Consider the following 18,101-nt stretch of genomic DNA (forward strand, 5'->3'; position numbering starts at 1 on the left):
TTAAGGTGTCATATGCTGCAGAGCAGGGAGGCAGGATAAATTCAAGCAATTTGACTTTCAGCTCTTTAAAGGCACAAGTTTCATCTTTCTGTCTTGGTGCTGGGCCCTCAGGGAAGTGGAGAGGGCAGAAGAGGTGTGGGAGGTGAGGAATTGGAGCAGTCTTTGATTACTTTTTGTCTGACTCCTCACCTCTGCACTAATGCCTGATTTCAGATGCTGCCACCCCAATGTCTTACCTCTGCTGGGCTTCTGCACTGGAAAACAGTTTTACAGCATGATCTACCCCTACATGGCAAATGGTTCTTTACAGGACAGACTCCGGTGCCAGGTAAGAGGCTGGATCACAGTCAGAGAATGGGTAGCACCCAGTTAGAGAATCAAGGGTTAAGGACATATAGGAGTCCAGAGAGGGAGGGGCCATCCAGAGAGGCCCTTCAAGAGAACTTGGTCCAGGATACATAAGATCTGGCCAAACATCTTTAGGTAAAACCCTATAAAAATTTTATTTGATAAGAGGCATTTCATTTAAGTCAAGAGCAAGACAAAGGTATCCTATTGCACTAATTTTATTCAACATTGTTCTGGAGGTGAGAGCCAATGCAATAGAACAAGAAAAATTATTAAGAGATACAGAGTATGGAAAAGTGGAGGCAAAATTTTACTTAAAAATGCTATTCTAGTATATTTCTATTTACTTGTGTATTTTTGGAATATATCTCTGGAGAGATACAAGAAAATGATGCCTTGACTACCTCTGGGGAGGGGAACCAGGTAGCTGTGGCACAGGACAGGAGGGAAACTTTTATTGCATATCCTTTTGAACCTTTTGCATATTATGCCATGAGAGTGTAATACTTACTAAAATTACAATTTTTACACTTGTTCTTAGCCACAAGGCTGAGAAGCAATAAAATTACAATTAAAAAAATTTTATTTCTTTATTGATTTTTAGAGAGAGATGAAGGGAGAGGGAGAGAGAGATAGAAACTTTGATGAGAGAGAACATCAATTGGCCGCCTCCTGCATGCCCCCCACTGGGGATCTGGCTCACAAACTGAGCATGTGCCCTGACTGGGAATTGAACCAGTGACCTCTTGGTGCATGGGGTGATGCTTAACCACTGAACCACACCAGCCGGGCTAAAATTACAATTTTAAAAACAAACATCCTTCCCACAAAATCCTTTAACAGAGTGAAAAAATTTACTGCACACGGAATTATTACTTCCTTTGACAGAGACCAGATAAGGTAGTTATTCGTGGTATGATAATGATCATTAGCTTTGCTGAGCTCTTCCTGTGTGCAAGACACTGTAACAAGGCCTTTATATACAACAGTTTTTTTTCCATTTTCCAAAAAAGGAGTGTCTGGCACAGAGAGACAAAGTGACGTGTGCAAAGGAACACAACTGACAAGTGTCAGGGCTAGGCTTTGAACTGGCTTCATGGGGCTCCAGATTTCAGAGTTTCTGAATCATTTAGCAAGGCCAGTTCTTAGCGGATGTGGGACCCAAGACAGGACTTGAAAAATAAGTGTTGATTTAGCTTGGAGATGGAGTCTTAGAACAACAGTTGGTAGTACCTGGGAAAAGATAGCAGACTGTAGCCCACCCCACAATTTTCATCATCCCTTGTGAAGTCTCCTCAAATATACATAAAATGGGCGTGAGGCCCATGCGCCTGGTGTGCCAACACAAGCTCCCTAGGTCCTCTCCCAACCAGCCCCTCCTAGAGAGAAATTCTGGAGCTGCCATTGTAGTAGTCATGATAAAAATAGCTTCCGTTTGTTGAGCACCTACTGTGTGGCAGGCACTATGCTAGGGACATACCATATATTTCTTTGTATCCTTACAACAACCCTAAAGCATAGGGATTAACATTTCCATTTTAATCTGAAGAAGTGAGGCTCAGAAATGTGTGTCTTTTTCAAAGTCATACAGCTAGTGCATGTCTGAGCTGGGATTTACACCTAGAAGTGTCTGATGTCAAAACTGGTGCCCTGCCAGTAAACCATGCTGGTCAGGCCCTGTTGCAGAAGACAGGAAGGGCTGGAGGAGAGACAGGAACCCAGGATTCTGCCATTGGGACTTTAAAAGGCACAGGTGTTATTGTTTCTCTTCCTTTTCTTTCTCTCAGGGTGGCTCAGACGCCCTCCCCTGGCCCCAGCGCATCAGCATCATCTCAGGGCTACTTCGTGCTGTGGAGCACCTGCACAGCCTGGAGATCATCCACGGCAACATCAAGAGGTGAGAGAGGTGGGCTGGACCCCGCCAAGGGCTCAGGCTGCAGGGATGAGACAGACCCACATTCCAGGGTTCCCATCCTCTCCCTCTGTCTCTCTTCTCTTTACCTTTCTCTCCGCACCTCACTTCCCCTGGGTCTTTCTGTTACATCCTCAAAACTCAGTGTTTCTGGTTGCTGTCAGCATGAACTGCCTACCTGTCACCACATTCATCTTTCTGAGCTTGTGTTTTTCCTACAAGTCCCCCACACCCCTGATGTATTTTACTTTCCACCCAGCTGGTCTGCACCTGGTCCTTGAAGTTTGGGCCATACCTGCCAAGCCCTCTGGGATTTGGGGCTTTGTGCTCAGGGTCTTTTTGGAGACCTGCCCCCCACTTGTGTACCTGTTGGTGAAAGCAACTGGAGTTAGGGAGGCTTTTTCCTCAGGTAAGCATGCACCCAAGAACCAGAGTTCTCCGTCTGGGGACTGGCAGCATAGGGAGAGGTTCCAGAAGATACCAGAGAATTTGGCAACACTGAACTCGAAACCATAGAACTCACACTTCTCCAAAGTCCTCTGTCCATTTGGCAAGGGGAAGCCTGTCCTATTCTCTCCTCACTGATTCTTATTTGATTGCACGAACAATAGTAATTAGCAAGAAAGGAAATGAAAGGCCTCTAGGTTGTCCTGGCTCACTGCCCTGACTCATCAGCTGGCCTCCATTTTTCTATTTCTTTTCTCAGCTTCTGCCCACACAGAAGTCTTAGCCCTGAGGCACAGTTACCTGGTTGCTAATTCTTATTCTCTTTCCCCCACTTCATTTAAACATGGTAAACATTTTCCCAAATCGCATGTCATCATTTTCAGTGACTTCTTAGTCTTTCATTGCAGGAATTGCCCATAATTTACTTACCCACTCCTAATAGTGGACATTAGAATTGGTGTCTACTTAAAAAATTTTTTCTTTATTGATTTTAGAATGGGAGGAAGGGAAAGGGAGAGAGACATAGAAATATCGATGAGAGAGAACATCAACTGGCTGCCTCCTGCATGCTCCCCGCTGGGTATCGGGCCCACAACTTGGGCATGTGCCCTGACTGGGAATCGAACTAGTGACCTCTTGGTGCATGGGTCGACGCTCAACCACTGAGCCACCTGCCAGGCTGGTGTCTATTTTTTAAAAAAACTATTAGGAAGAGAAAATAAATGAACTTACCCCCCTAAAAAATATCTACCTCTCCCTCGTCCCAAATTCCTGTTTTAAACTGAATGGCACAAAATTGTTTTCCTCAACTCGAAGATTCCTGTGAGGAGAGAATCAATTTCTATATTTGCAATATATTTCTTTTTTTTTTTATTTTTTATCCTCACCCGAGGACATTTTTCCATTTTTTGTACAGATAGAGTGGGAGGGAGAGAGAGGTAGAGAGAGAGAGGGAAACATCGATGTGAAAGAGACACATCGAGTGGCTGCCACCCGCACAACCGACCAGGGCCGGGGACAAACTGCAACCGAGGTACGTGCCCTTAGCGGGAACCGAACCCGGGTCTCTCCGGACCGCAGGCGGACGCTCCAACCGCTGAGCCAAACCAGCCAGGGCTGCAATATATTTCTTATTTAAAACAAAAATCAAACAAAAACTATTAGGGGGTTAATTCTACATTGAATATTTGCACACATATAGCTGAGATTTTTATCCCCCTTCCCCTTTGGAATACTTTCTGAGAGTTCACTCCCATGGTATAGATAACTAGGTTCAAGAATATTTTTATTGCTCTATTTCCTATGATCTGGGCAGGTTCAGTCACAGAGGATGCTGGCACATAGACTCGAGTCAGCTGGGCCAGAGCTGGGGGTTAGAACAGCTTCGGAAGGGACTGAGCTACGGGCTTGGCCAGCTTGAGGTGGGTCGAGGGTGGACATCTGTGGGGATCAGGGTAGCTGCACCTCTTTGACCACACCAGATGCCATTCCCGAGGCAGCAGGATTCATCTGAGCTCCATCCTCATTTGCTGGTGGGAGAGAGCTCCCCTCTCAGGACTCACTCAGAAACTCAGTGACTCTAACTTGCTGCAGTTGACTAACTTGCTCACTGCTGAATTGTTTCCCAAGAGTCTCCATGGCAACCTCTTCTTGTCCAGCCCCAAATGAGAAGGTTCTCTCTGCTTTCTTTTCCACAGCTCCAATGTTTTGCTAGATCAAAACTTCACCCCCATGCTGGCTCATCCAAGGGCTCATCTGTGCCCGGACAATAAAAGGTCAAAATATACAATGATGAAGACCCACCTTTTCCAGGCCTCAGCTGCATATCTGCCAGAAGATTTCATCAAGGTGGGGCAGCTGACAAAGCGAGTGGACATCTTCAGCTGTGGAATAGTAAGTTTCCTTCTCTGCTGAGACTTGGCCTGTACTCATTTGTCCTTTCCATGGCTCCGTTGTAAGCACAGACTAAATAGAGGCTCATAGATAGGTTACATCAAAGTGCAGTAGGGGTTGGCAAACTGTGGCCCATGGGCCAAAATTGGCCCATGGCCTATTTTGTTTGGCCTATAATTAAGAATAGTTTTTACATTCATAAAAGATTGAATACTAATAATTTTTTAAAAACAAAGAAGAAGGTGTGACAGAGACTTGGTTTGTGGCCCATAAAGCCTAAAATATTTACTATCTAGCCTGTTAAAGAACAAATCTGCCAGCCCTTGAAGTAAAGCCACTCATGAGTGTCCAGATTGTAGCAGGCTACAGATATCATCTCCTGCCTTCCCTGATTCCCATACAGCTAGCTATTTAATTTTCAATCCAATTGTGTTTGTTCTTATTTATTCATTCGTCTTTCTTGTCCATCTGTCCATCCATCTTTCCAGTCATTCATCCAACTGTTCTTTCAACATTCATCCATCCATTCATCCATCCGACAGCCACCCATTCATTCATTATCCATGTACTCATTCTCACCACCATTCTATCTTTTATTACCGTGTGTAGAATTTGTGTAGACTACAAATGTGACTGAAACACAATCCCTCCCCCAGGAGCTCATGGTCTGAACATAGCAGTCTCCAGTGTATATTTCTACAGAACACCAATTTCTTGAGATCTCTGTTTGGTATGTTTAAAGGTTTTGTGGCCAAATAGGTTTGAGAAATCTGGGTTAGACAAAGTCAAGCAGATTTCTTTACCACAAAATTAATCAGAGTCTTAATATGATAATGCACCTTTAATCTGATCATTGTGGATTTACCACAGCTGGGCACACAGTATGCTGTGTTTCCCAAATTAATTTGATAATTGAACCTAGTTTTCTCAGTATCTCTCAGCATCAGTGTCCCATGGAACCCAATCTGGAAAATGCTGGCTGAGAAAAGTTACAGTCTCTGGTTGATCTCTCCCAAGAGCAAACAGCTGTATTTTGGACCTTGCCCTCTCTCTTCCTCTCCAGCCTCAAACTCTACACTGCCTCTCTCCTGTCTGTCCACCTCTTCCACTAGTACCCTCCCCCTGAGCCACCTTCTGCCCTCAGCCCGACATCCACATGTCAGATTCTGCGTCCTTCGGTCTCCCAGCTCACTAGCTCTTCTGGTTTCCTTGCTCCTTTAAGGCCTCATGGGACTGAGCCCCCGAACCACCAGGCACTGTAGTACGTAGCTTAAGAGCATGGATTTGGGTCCCAGCTCAGTTACTTTCAGCCTTGTGATCTAGGGTACATCACCTATAACTCTGAGCCTCAGTTTTTATCCTTTGTAGAATGGGGGGTAATGATACATATGGAGATTAATAAGATAATATATATAAACTGGTTAGCATAGTACCCTGCACATATCAAGATTATTGTTATTTTAGTGGTTTGTTTTATTATTCCTACTTTCACACCCTCATTCCTGATTTCTGTTTACTCTTGACTTTTAATTCAGCTCTTAGTATAACAATTGACCTCCTCATTCGTTCATTCATTCACTCATTCATTCAGTGCCCACTGGCTCCCTGCACTGTTTTTCTCAGCCCTGCATCGACTAACACTATGATTTTGAACTTATGTTTCTCTTGTGGGTAACAATGCATTTCTCGGTGGGTTTTTTTTTTTTTTTTTTGTGAGCAATAAATGACCTCTGTAAAAGGCCCAACATAGAGCCTGCTGTGTGGAAGAGGGAAAGGAAATGTTTATTTATTTGCCCTTCCTTTCCGGCAGGTGCTGGTGGGGAGTCTCTTCAATGGTCTGTCTACTTGCTGCAGGGGTTCTGCTGCTGCCTCCTCCTGGCCACTGCCAGTCCATTATTAATCCAGTGGGCCCTTCCTCTGGAGTGGAGGATTTCTTGGCAGTAAATGGGAACCTATTATGAGTTGCTTCTGGAGGGGTTGTAGAAGAGAGATTTGACACCAAGGGTGGGGTACTCACTCCCTTATATTCACTACTGCTAGATCCTCATTTACCAGATGAGGACAGAGGTTCGTTTTAGTTACTTGCCCAAAGATCAACTGCATGTATAAGGAACAAAGTCAAAATTTGAACCCAGGCCTGTCTGACTGTAGAGCCCTTAACCACCATGCTGTTATGTCTGCCGAGAATTTCTGTTCAAAGCAGGCTTCCTGTTGACTAAGACACATTCTATGGTTTGTCAATTTTGTGTGGCTTACACTGGGTCAGGTCTGTGTTCCTTTTGTAAGTGGATGAATTAATGAACAGATAATGTTAATAAAGGCATATGGATGAAACATGCTATAGATTTTGCTGAGATTTTCTACATGGAATACATAGGTGCACTTGGATTCCTCTGATTGACGTAACTGCCTACTTATCATTTCTGATGGTTTTTTTTATGAAATTATCTTTAAAATATAGTGTGGCCCAGTGTGTCTCAATAGATTGAGTGTTGTCCCATGGATTGAGGGGTCCCAGTTCAATTCCCAGTTGGCACATGCCTCGATTGTGGGCTCTATCCCCAGTAGGGGACATGCAAGAGGCAGCCGATTGATGTTTCTCTCTCACAATTATGTTTCTATCTCTCTTCCTTCCTCTTTCTCTAAAAAAAATCAATAAAAACATTAAAAAAAATAAAATAAAATAAAAATATAGTGTGTACATATGTATTTGTATATATAGATAAATATAGAGATATATGTACATATATGTGTATATATAATGTGTGTATATTATACAGGATGGGTCAAAAGTAAGTTTACAGTTGTGAGACATGAAACAATTTATTCTTGAATTATTATTTATTAATTACTGTATTATTTTCCATATGAACAACTGTAAACCTACTTTTGCCCCTCCCTGTATATATATATATATATATATATATATATATATATATATGCATATAGTTTATGTATCTATACATAAAAGTGTAATTGTGTGTGTGTATAAATATATGCACACATCTGTATGTAATTGATGGTAATATACACATATTTGGATTCCAACTTCCCTGCCTTGCTATCAATTAGTTGGAACCTTCTACAAGCACTGTATTGCACGTTTAGTTGAAGGAAGTGTAGTGATATCTTCATGTTCCAGATTTTGGGCTGTGCTGGCAAATGGCAGAGCCAGGCCTGGAGCTAAGACTTTGTTGCTGAGAAGAAGCTTCTCTCTTGGTCAGAATCTTCCTGCTGACCTTGTGCATGAGTGTGTGAACTGTGCTAACTCCATGTTCTCTCCAGGTGTTGGCTGAGGTCCTCACTGGCATCCCTGCGATGGATAACAACCGAAGCCCAGTTTACCTGGTAAGGGAATCAGTCACTTCTGGCTGGGTGGTGCATTTGGGCCTCACAGCCATGAGGGGTCAGGAGGGTACCCATTTTACAGATGCTAATGAAGCCTTAGTCCGGGGTTTGATTTGTATTTGTGCAAATTAGCTTTAATCTTCCACCCCCACCTGCCAGCCAACAATTACTTTTTCATGGTAATAGAATTTAGAATGTTTAAGAAAAACTCATTTTGCCCTGGCCAGTTTGGCTCAGTGGTTAGAGCATTGGCTTGTGGTCCAGAGAGACCCGGGTTTGGTTCCCGCTAAGGGCACGTACCTCAGTTGCAGTTTGTCCCTGGCCCTGGTTGGGTCGTGCGAGAGGCAGCCACTCGATGTGTCCCTTTCATGTTGATGTTTCTCTCTCTCCCTCTCTTCCTCTCCATCCTTCCCACTCTATCTGAACAAAAAATGAAAAAATGTTCTTGGGTGAGGATAAAAAAAATTTTTTTTTAAATGAAGAAAAACTAATTTCTTCTCTCTACACATCAGGCAATCAAATAGGGTTTGTCCTCAAATTGGTAAAAGTTAAATTCAGCCCTTTTAAATCAGTTTCGATAATAAATTTAATAACTTCCATATTTGGTAGGTTCAAAGAACTATCATATATATATACCGTCATTTCAAAAATATAACAATACAGCTTGACTCAGTTTGGCACTTTCTGTAAATTATCTTTCTAGACCATCTCAGAATCCCCATGAGATTGACAGAGGCCTTCTGTTGATCTTTAGATGAGGAAAGCAGGCTCTGAGATTTGCCTGAAATCTCAGCTGTACTGTCTCAGAGCTGGAATTCAGAGTTCTGTCTTCCGGATTGCAGATCCTGAGTTCTCGGCCCTGACACTCTGACTGTTTAATTCTCATGGCAGTTCAACCATATGAATTCACTATTATCACCGTCCCAATTTTACAAATGAGAAAACTAAGGCCAAGGTGAAGAGACTTGTCTCATGCTCCTCAGTGGGATCACTGGTCAAACCGGGATTTGAACTGATGTCTTTGGCAGAGTTCCAAATTCTGTGCAAGCTCTGGTCCTCTGCATCTGTTTGAGAGGGGAGCCCCTTTTCTGATTTGGTGTTGAGGCCATTGGAGCAGCTGGCTTTTTTGTGATTGGGCCCCGAAAGCATTCCCTGAGCTTTGGAATGGAGAGCTGAGGACCTCCCCTATACTCAGAAAGTCACAACTTGTCCCTCTACTGAACTCCCTGAACTCCACCCCTTTTTGGCACAGAGCTCCAGATATTGCAAAGAGGTCAGTTTGGGCTGCTCGGATGTGGTTTGGGTGGTTTGGGGCAGTCTCTCATCTCCTGAAAGTTTTCTCAAGATGCATTTCTCAGCAGTCCTCTGGGTGACTGCTGGGTGAATGTCACAAGAAAAAGAGGCTTAGGAGACAATCTGAACTTTGCTAGAAGGTTCTTTTTGTTTCTAAAAATGTAAAAGGTTCTTTTGGTTTCTAAAAATGTAAAAGATATTATTTATTTAAAAATCTGGTTTCACCCTGGCTGGTGTGGCTCAGTTGGTTGAGTGTTCTCCCATACATGAAAGGTGGTGGGTTCAATTCCCAGTCATCGCGCGTGCCCAAGTTGTGGGTTCAATCCCAGTCGGGGCACATATGGGAGGCAACCAATTGATGTTTCTTTCTCTCTCCCTCTCTCTCTCTCTCTCCTTCTCCCTCTCCCTCTCCCCCTCCCTCTCCCTCTCCATCTCCCTTCCTCTCTTTGAAATCTGTACCTATAGATATAGTTTCTTTCTCTTCTAGACCCAAACATGGTCTCCCACCATCACCTCCTGTTATGGTACATGCACAGTTAAGGTTGTGCATGTCATCAAGATTCAACTCAGAGATGAAAGCTGCCAACACCTGGTATAGTCCAGGGTAGGAGGATGCAGGCTTCTCCTCCACTTGGGGAAGTGTTGTCAGAGAGAATTGGGTGGTATCATCAAAATTTAAAATGTGTGTACCCTCTGCTGCAGCAGTTTCACTTGTACACTAGGGAAACACACACAGGTGAGGAAAGAGATGGACAAGGATGCTTATAGCATTATTTATGATAGTCAAGCGCTATAAATAAGTGAAATATCTATCAGTTGGGGGGTGGTTAAAGAAAATACGATGTAGCCCCGCTGGTGTGGCTCAGTGGTTGAGTGTTGACCCATGCACCAAGAGGTCACCAGTTCAGTTCCGGGTCAGGGCACATGCCCAGTTGTGGGCTCAATCCCCAGTGGGGGTGCATGCAGTCGGCGAGGTTCTCTCTCATCGATGTTTCTATCTCTCTCCCTTCTTCTCTCTCTAAAATCAATAAAGAAAAAAAATTAAAAAGAAATTACGATGTAATAATTCACACAGTGCAATACCATGAAGTGGTTGATAAATAACTTTATGCATATGTTTATAAATATTTATAAATAATGAGGATTAAGCACATAATATGATAAAATTTGACATATGTGTATATCTGTGACATTGTCACCAAATGAAGATAATGAACATAGCCATGACTTCAGAAGTTACCTCTTCCCCTTTGAATCCTCCCCTCACCCAGCCTCGCCCCTGCCATCCGCTATAGCCACTCATCTGCTTTCTGTCACTGTACAGAAGTTTCCGTTTTCTGAAGTTTCATATAAATGAAGTCGTGCCATGTATGCTCTTTTGTTGTCTGGCTTTCCCCACTCAGCATAGTTCTGAGATACAGCCATGCTCTTTGTGCCAGCGGCTCATCTTTTGTTGCCAAGTGGTGTTCCCTTGCATGGATCGCCACTGTTTGTCCATTTACCTGTTGGTGGACATTTGGGGTGTTTCCAGTTTTTGACCACTACCGATAAAGCTGCTAGGTAGCTTTGTGTGTGGGTCTCAGTCTGGACATATACATTCAAATGTTTGAGGGATAATTTACACTTTTTAGTTATACAGAGTGGTATGAATTTATTTTTTTTCCAGAACAGTGTGAGTTTTGATACATGTAGACAGTTATGTAACTACCACCACAATCAAGGTATAGAATATTTCCATCATTCCAGAAAATCCTTTTAGGCCCCTTTATAGTCAGTCATTTCTAGCTCCTGGCAACTCCTGATCTGATTTCTGCCCATATAGTTCTGTATTTTCTCAAGTGTCATATAAATGAAATAATGGCATGTGAACCCGTTGTTTCGGCTTCTTTCACTTAGTGGGGTGCTTTTGAAATTCACCCATGTTGTTGCACGTATCAGTGTCTTATTCCTTTTACTGCTGAAGAGTATTCTGTTGTGTGGGTCTATGACCATTTTTTATACACTCACTAGTTGATGGACATTTGGGTTACTTCTAGGTTTTGGCAATTCTGAATAAAGCTGGCACAAGCATTCTTTTAAAAAAATAATGAGGGGGGGCGGGAGCAGGGAGGGGGATGTCAGTGGGGGGAAAAAGGGAGTGACATCTGTAATACTTTCAACAATAAAGATACAGCAAAAATAATAATAATAATGAGAAAGACATATATGTTCTGACAGGGAAATATCTCCAACTCAAATAAGCACGTTCAGAACAGTGTATATAATTTAATACCATCTTTGGTAATAAGTAGATGAATAAAAAATTTATCATATTTATATTTTGTTGTTATTGTTGTTTTCTTCACCTAAGGATATTTTTCCCATTGATTTTTACAGAAAGTGGAAGGGAGGGAGGGGGAGAGAAAGAAAAAAAAGAAACATCGATTTGGGAGAGAGAAACGTTGATGGATTGCCTCCTACACATGCCCCAACCTGGGCTGAGGATCGAACCTGCAACCCAGGTACGAGCCCTTAACCGGGAATCAAACCCACAACCCTTTGGTGCTTGTGCTGATGCTCTAATCACTGAGCCACACCAGCCAGGGCTTATATTTTCTTATTAGTAAATTAGAGATAATAATTGTACCTACCTGATACAGTTTAGTGAAGGGTAAATAATAGTGAAGTAACTAAAGAACAGTGACTAAGAACATAATAAGCTCTGTATGTGGTAGCTATTATTGTTACTTTTATTTTAATAACTCTTAGGCAATTGCTTGCTATTATTATAATTATTATATATAACTAAAATGACTGTAGCTGTAGACTTTTGTAGGGGAATGTCTAGAATAATGTAATCCAAACTATTAGGAGAAGTTACCTTTGGAAAATTGACTTGAGGGGAAAAGTTAACTTTTGCCCTAAAACTTTAACCACTTACATTTAAATTTTGAACAAAAAAGTTAGTAATAATAATGTTGCTTTTGTAATAATAATTTCTGTTTAATTAACATTTAAAATCAAGTAATCTGTATACTTGGCTTAGGAAACCTAATAGCACAGGGCAGCAACTCCACGCCTCTCTCCCCACCGGTTCTGTCTTGTCAACTTTTGAGAATGGCTACTGTTTCTTTCTTTCTTTTCTATTTTTTATTTAATCAAAAGTATATATTTTTTACATTCATTATTATTATGCATTAGTTTCAGGTGCATAGCATAGTGGTTAGATAATTATATACTTTACAAAGTGTTTCCCCTGATATTTCTAGTACCCACCTGGCACCATGCATAGTTATTACAATGTACTTGATGATTCCCTATGCTGTACTTTACATCTCCAAGACCATTCTGTAACAACCAAAATGTTCTCAATCCCTTCACCTCTTTCACCCAGCCCGGACACTCCCCTCTGGCAACCGTCACTCTGTTCTCTGTGTCTATGAGTCTCTTTCTGTTTTGTTTGTTCTTTTATATTTTCTTTAGATTCCACATATAAATGAAATCATGGTATTTGTCTTTCTCTGACTGATTTATTTTGCATAATACTCTAGGTATGGATGGCTCTTTCTTTTTTGTTGTTAATCCTCACCCAAGGATATTTTTCCATTGATTTTTTTTTTAATAGAGTGGAAGGCAGCTGGAGGGAAAAAGAGAGAAGCATCAATGTGAGAGATACACATCAGTTAGTTGCCTCCTGCACGCCCCTGGCCTAGGCCAGGGAATGATCCTGCAACCCAGGTATGTGCCCTTGACCAGGAATCAAACCCAAGAGCCTTCGGTCTGAGGGCCAGCACTCTAACCGATGTCCCAAACGGCCAGGGCTGGATGGCTACTTCTTCTTTTTAAAAAATATATGTTTATTGATTTTTTTAGGGAGAGAGAGATAGAAACATTGATGTGAGAGAAATACATCGATTGGCTGCCTCCTGCATGCCCCACCACTGGGGACTGAGCCCGAAACCTGGGCATGTGCCCTGACCAGGAATAGAAACAGGACCTCTCAGTCCATGGGACAATACTCAGTCCACTGAGCCACACCGGCTAGACTGGATGGCTATTTCTTAAAAGCCCTTTTTATTATGGGCAGTTTCAAATATTATGGACAGAAAATAATATGAGGGATATTTGTTTATCCATCCTGTCAATTATCAACATCATGCTTTTCTTATTTCTTTGCACCCCCAAAACTTTGTGTGCGTGTACTTTAAAGCATATTCCAGATGATATATTATTGCACCCATATAATAGTTTTCTAAATTTTTAAATATAATTTAATACCCATTCCATATTTAGGGTTCCCAAATTATCTCAAAAATTGCTTTTTCAAAGTTGTTTTGTTTGAGACCAGATCCACATTTGCCTTTGGTTGTTTCTTAAAACATTTTTATTCACTAACTGTACCCCTTCCCCCTTTACTTTCTGTGTATCACTGCATTTCTGCAGAAAGTGGGTCATTTGTCCTATAGACTCTTACATCCTTGTGGCTTCCTTGTTCCTCTAGCCTTCATGTTTCCTGTACATTGGTAGTCAGCTCTAGAGACTTGGTTAGATTCGTGGCCGGTGTACTCCCATAGCATTAAAACAGGAGACAGGAAGCAGGCTGTCCTACTTTCAGTGCCGAGCTTCGTCAGTGAGTTTGCGTGGACTTGCTGATTCCCTCCATTACTAAGTTCCCCATCACCCTGCCACCCAGTGTTCTTAGCTTCTCTTGGTGACTATTGCTAGATGAGACCCGTGATTTTGTTGGGGGTAGCCCAATGGTGAGCATCTCCACCTATCATTCTTTCAGGGCAACCACTTTGAACAGTTTCTGGTTGTGTTTCAGATGGTAGACATCTCCATATCTGCAAATAATATGCTTATTCTGTTATTTATTGATTTATCAATCTTAAACACCATTATGCTTTTTTTAAAGAGATAAATATTTAAAAGGCAGAGCTCACATGAGAGAATTATGCAAAAGGGTATTAAAAAAATGCAGCCCTTGCCAGCGAGAGGTTTTTAGTCTCCAGGCATTCAATGCCTAATGGGGTCAGGGATTTAGGTATTATTGGAGAGACAACCTATTTTCTGTATCGGGAAACTGAGGCCGAGTGGGGACTTCTGTTTTGTTTTTAACACAAATACCACAATCCATGTCTGATAATCTCTGACAATCTTTTTTTTTTTTTTTTCTAAATTGTAAAAGTTAGTCTAGCCGCTGTGGCTCAGTGGTTGAGCATTGACCCATGCACCAAGAGGTCCTCAGTTTGATTCCCAGTCAGGACACATGTCCAGGTTGTTGGCCAAATCCCCCGGCGGGGGGGGGGGGGAGGCATGCAGGAGACGGCCAAGCGATGTTCTCTCTCACTGATGTTTCTGTCTCTCCCTCTCACTTCCTCTCTCTCTAAAACCAATAAAAGAAAAAAAAATTTAAACTGTAAAATATTTAGTTTTACATTTAATGAATAACTTCTGTTAAAAATGATAAAATTACATAAAAATTGAAAGATGAAACTTGGCCAAAAAATAAGTTCGTATGTACAACTTGTGAAAACATTTACGAGGCACTTACTCTGTGCCAGGCACTGTCTACGGTGCAGAGGATACAAGGGTGAGTAAAGTAAAGTTTCTACTCTTGTGGGTGAGAGTCCTACATCCTAAAATGTTTATTTGAGCCAAGCCGGTGTGTCTCAGTGGACTGAGAGGTCCCGGTTTTATTCCTAGTCAGGACACATGCCCGGGTTGCGAGCTCGATCCCCAACAGGGGGCGTGCAGGAGGCAGCCGATCGATGTCTCTTTCTCCTATCAATGTTTCTATCTCTCTATCCCTTCCTCTCTCTCTAAAAAAATCAATAAATTATCTTATATTGTAAGAGATTGTCTCTGTAATTGTTTTTTTTAATTCCTCACCTGAGGATATTTTTTACTTATTATTAGATAGAGTGGGAGGGAGGGAGAGAGAGAGAGACAGAGAGAAACATCGATGTGATATAGACACACCGACTGGTTGCCTCCCGCACAACCTGACCAGGGCTGGGGTCGAACTGCAACTGAGGTATGTACTCTTTTTTTTTTTTTTTTTTTTTATCCTCACCCGAGGACATTTTTCGATATTTTGTTCAGATAGAGAGAGAGAGAGAGAAACATCGACGTGAAAGCGACACATCGAGTGGTTGCCACCCACACGACCCAACCAGGGCCGGGGACAAACTGCAACCAAGGTACGTGCCCTTAGCGGGAACCGAACCCGGGTCTCTCCGGACCGCAGGCCAACGCTCTAACCGCTGAGCCAAACCGGCCAGGGCGAGGTATGTACTCTTGACTGGAATTGAACCCGTGACTCATTGGTCCACTGGCTGACACTCTAACTGCTGAGCCAAACCGGCCAGGGCTGTAATTGTTAATAAGATTAAATTATTAATGTAAGTGTAATAAGTACTATATAAATGATGGTAGCTATCATTACTATTATTATTGCTAAAACTATTGAATGTTTACTCTGTCAAGTGTTACACTTTATGCTTTAGATGCATTGTGTCATTTAATCTTTTTATTAGTCCCGTTATCCTGATTTTCCTGATGATTCAACTGAGGCCTACCTAGAAAGGTTAAAGCCACTGCTTTTGTTTTTTTTTTTTGTTTTTTTGTTTTCTTTACATTTATCTTCAGATAGAGCGGGAGGGAGAAAGGGGAGAAGAGAGAGAGAGAAACATCAATGTGAGAGAGACACATCAAGTGGTTGTCACCCACATGACCCCAACTGGTACCTGGAACAAACTGCAACCAAGGTATGTGCCCTTAGTGGGAACTGAACCCAGGACTTTCTGGTCCACAGGCCAATGCTCTAACCACTGAGCAAAACCAGCCAGGGCATTGGTGGTATTTTTTTTTAATGTACTATGGAATGCCCTGTGCATGTAGGGAATTAGCAGTTTTCAAGTTCTTAGCTGTTTTGTTTGTTTCTGGGATCCTTGCATTAATTTTTAAAACCCTTTTGGTTTTCTGAAACGTTATTGTAGTTCTGGTGTAGTCATGGAGGGGCAAGTGTGTTTGGATCACACACCCCTGCAGCTCACTCAGGGTGTTTCCACTGATTTTTCCACAGAAGGATTTACTCCTCCATGAAATTCCAAGCAGCGCCAGGAAGACGGGCATGGAGAAAGTGATGGTCAAGGAGATCTGCCAGAATTACCTGGAGAAGAGAGCAGGGAGGCTGCCGGAGGACTGTGCTGAGGCTTTGGCCACGGCCACCTGCCTCTGCCTGCGACGGCGGAATGGCAGCCTGGCGGAGGTGAGCTTGCCCCTCAGCCTTTCCCCAGCCATGCATTCTGTCGTGGGTCAGCTGAGCCTCACTTCCTGGAGCTGCATGGGTCTGCTTTATCGGGGACGACTTAGGGTTGATCCCTTCACTGAGAGGTGATAAGCCAGGGCTGTATTTGGTTGGAAGTAGCAGAACATGTTGGAACTCACATTGGCAAAATGGCAGTATATGGATATGGGTGTCTCAGGAGCCTGAGGGCCAAGTGCTGCTGGCCTGAGGGGTCCAGGGCCACACCCTTGGATGTAAACAGAACTCTGGCTGCTTTCTCTGAATCTGCCTCATTCCCCCTCTTCTCTCTGTAGGCCCCCTTTCTCTTTTCCTCATCTTCTTGTTTAGGGGATGTGGTCTGATTCATTTATATGTTATAGTTCTACCCCCATCGAGTGACCAAGTCTCCAGGTCCCTATTCCAGTTCTCAGTGAGGGAACACGATTGGCCTTGCCAGGGTCAGGTTAGCCCTGCTGGTCAGTCAGGTAAGATGGGGGTGGGTAGGGACCAGTATATAAACCTGCTGGTCAGGGGTTCAATCCCTGAAAGGAGAAAGGGCCAGGTCCTAGAGAAAAGGAGCATCCTTAGCTTGTGGGTTAGGCAGACACCCCATAAATCAACCACCACAGGGGATAAAACATTTTCTTATGTCAGGATATGTAAAGGTGGTTTCCATGGTAGCAAGTATAAATTTGGGGACCACTGCTAGATCTTTCTAAGGAAAAAATTATGCTTGAGAGGGCTCTTAGAGATAATCTAGCTGAGTGGTTTTCTTTTCTTTTCTTTTTTGTTAACATTTAAAAATATATTAAAACCATTTAGTGTGAAAAATTTTACAGATTTGAATAAGCCATGGAAATAAAATACTTTTGTTTAGGTAATGCAGCTGTATTCTACAAATGGGTGGCATCATTTACACACCGTCGGATGGAACTTTGTGTTTTTTTTTTTCCTATATTTTTCATTTTCATGTTCTTTTTTTTTTATTAATTAATTTATTTTTGTTACAGATGTTTCTCCTTTTTCCCCCACTGATTCCCCCCTCCCCCTCCTTTCCCGCCCTGTCCCCAGCTTTGTTGTCCATGTCCATTGTTCATGCACACATGCATATAAGTTCTGTGGTTTATCTCTCGCCCACCACCCCCTCTTCTGGGGATTGTCAGTCTGTACCCCACTTCCACGTCTCTGGGACTATCCCATTCCTCAGACTGTTATGTTCATTATATTCCACAAATAAGTGAGATCATATGATACTTGTCTTTCTCTGTTTGGCTTGTTTCGCTTAGGATACATACTTTCCAGGTCCCTCCATGTCGTCTCAAAAGATAAGAGATCTTTCTTTCTTACAGCTGCATAGTACTAGCTGAGTGGTTTTCAAGTGGTGTCTGGCAGAGAGAGGCTCCTTGAAAATACCTGAGGAGTTGCTGTTGGCAGGAAGAGGACTGCGGGGAGCTGTAGGCCCCGCATCTGGCTTCTATCAGACACCACTTTCGCATCTCATAATTACATTGGGTTCTCAGCATTATATTTAAAGAAAGGATTTGTGGTAGCTGAAAAGAATCACCACTGCTATAGCCCAAGCCTCCCATT

The 18,101-nt window shown here is 42.6% G+C and overlaps 1 protein-coding gene across 1 annotated transcript in view; it reads left to right on the top strand.

Annotated features, from left to right (window-relative positions):
* Positions 1–18,101, top strand: part of IRAK2 (interleukin 1 receptor associated kinase 2) — a 71,284-nt gene that overhangs the window by 47,850 nt on the left and 5,333 nt on the right. The window contains exons 7-11 of the mRNA XM_036267227.1: positions 214–328; positions 2,136–2,245; positions 4,405–4,600; positions 7,886–7,948; positions 16,308–16,493. Coding sequence (XP_036123120.1) covers positions 214–328; positions 2,136–2,245; positions 4,405–4,600; positions 7,886–7,948; positions 16,308–16,493 — 670 coding nt within the window. The remainder of the gene's footprint in view (positions 1–213; positions 329–2,135; positions 2,246–4,404; positions 4,601–7,885; positions 7,949–16,307; positions 16,494–18,101) is intronic.

Source organism: Molossus molossus, unplaced genomic scaffold, assembly GCF_014108415.1.
Source record: "Molossus molossus isolate mMolMol1 unplaced genomic scaffold, mMolMol1.p scaffold_m16_p_18, whole genome shotgun sequence".
NCBI classification, from domain to species: domain Eukaryota; kingdom Metazoa; phylum Chordata; class Mammalia; order Chiroptera; family Molossidae; genus Molossus; species Molossus molossus.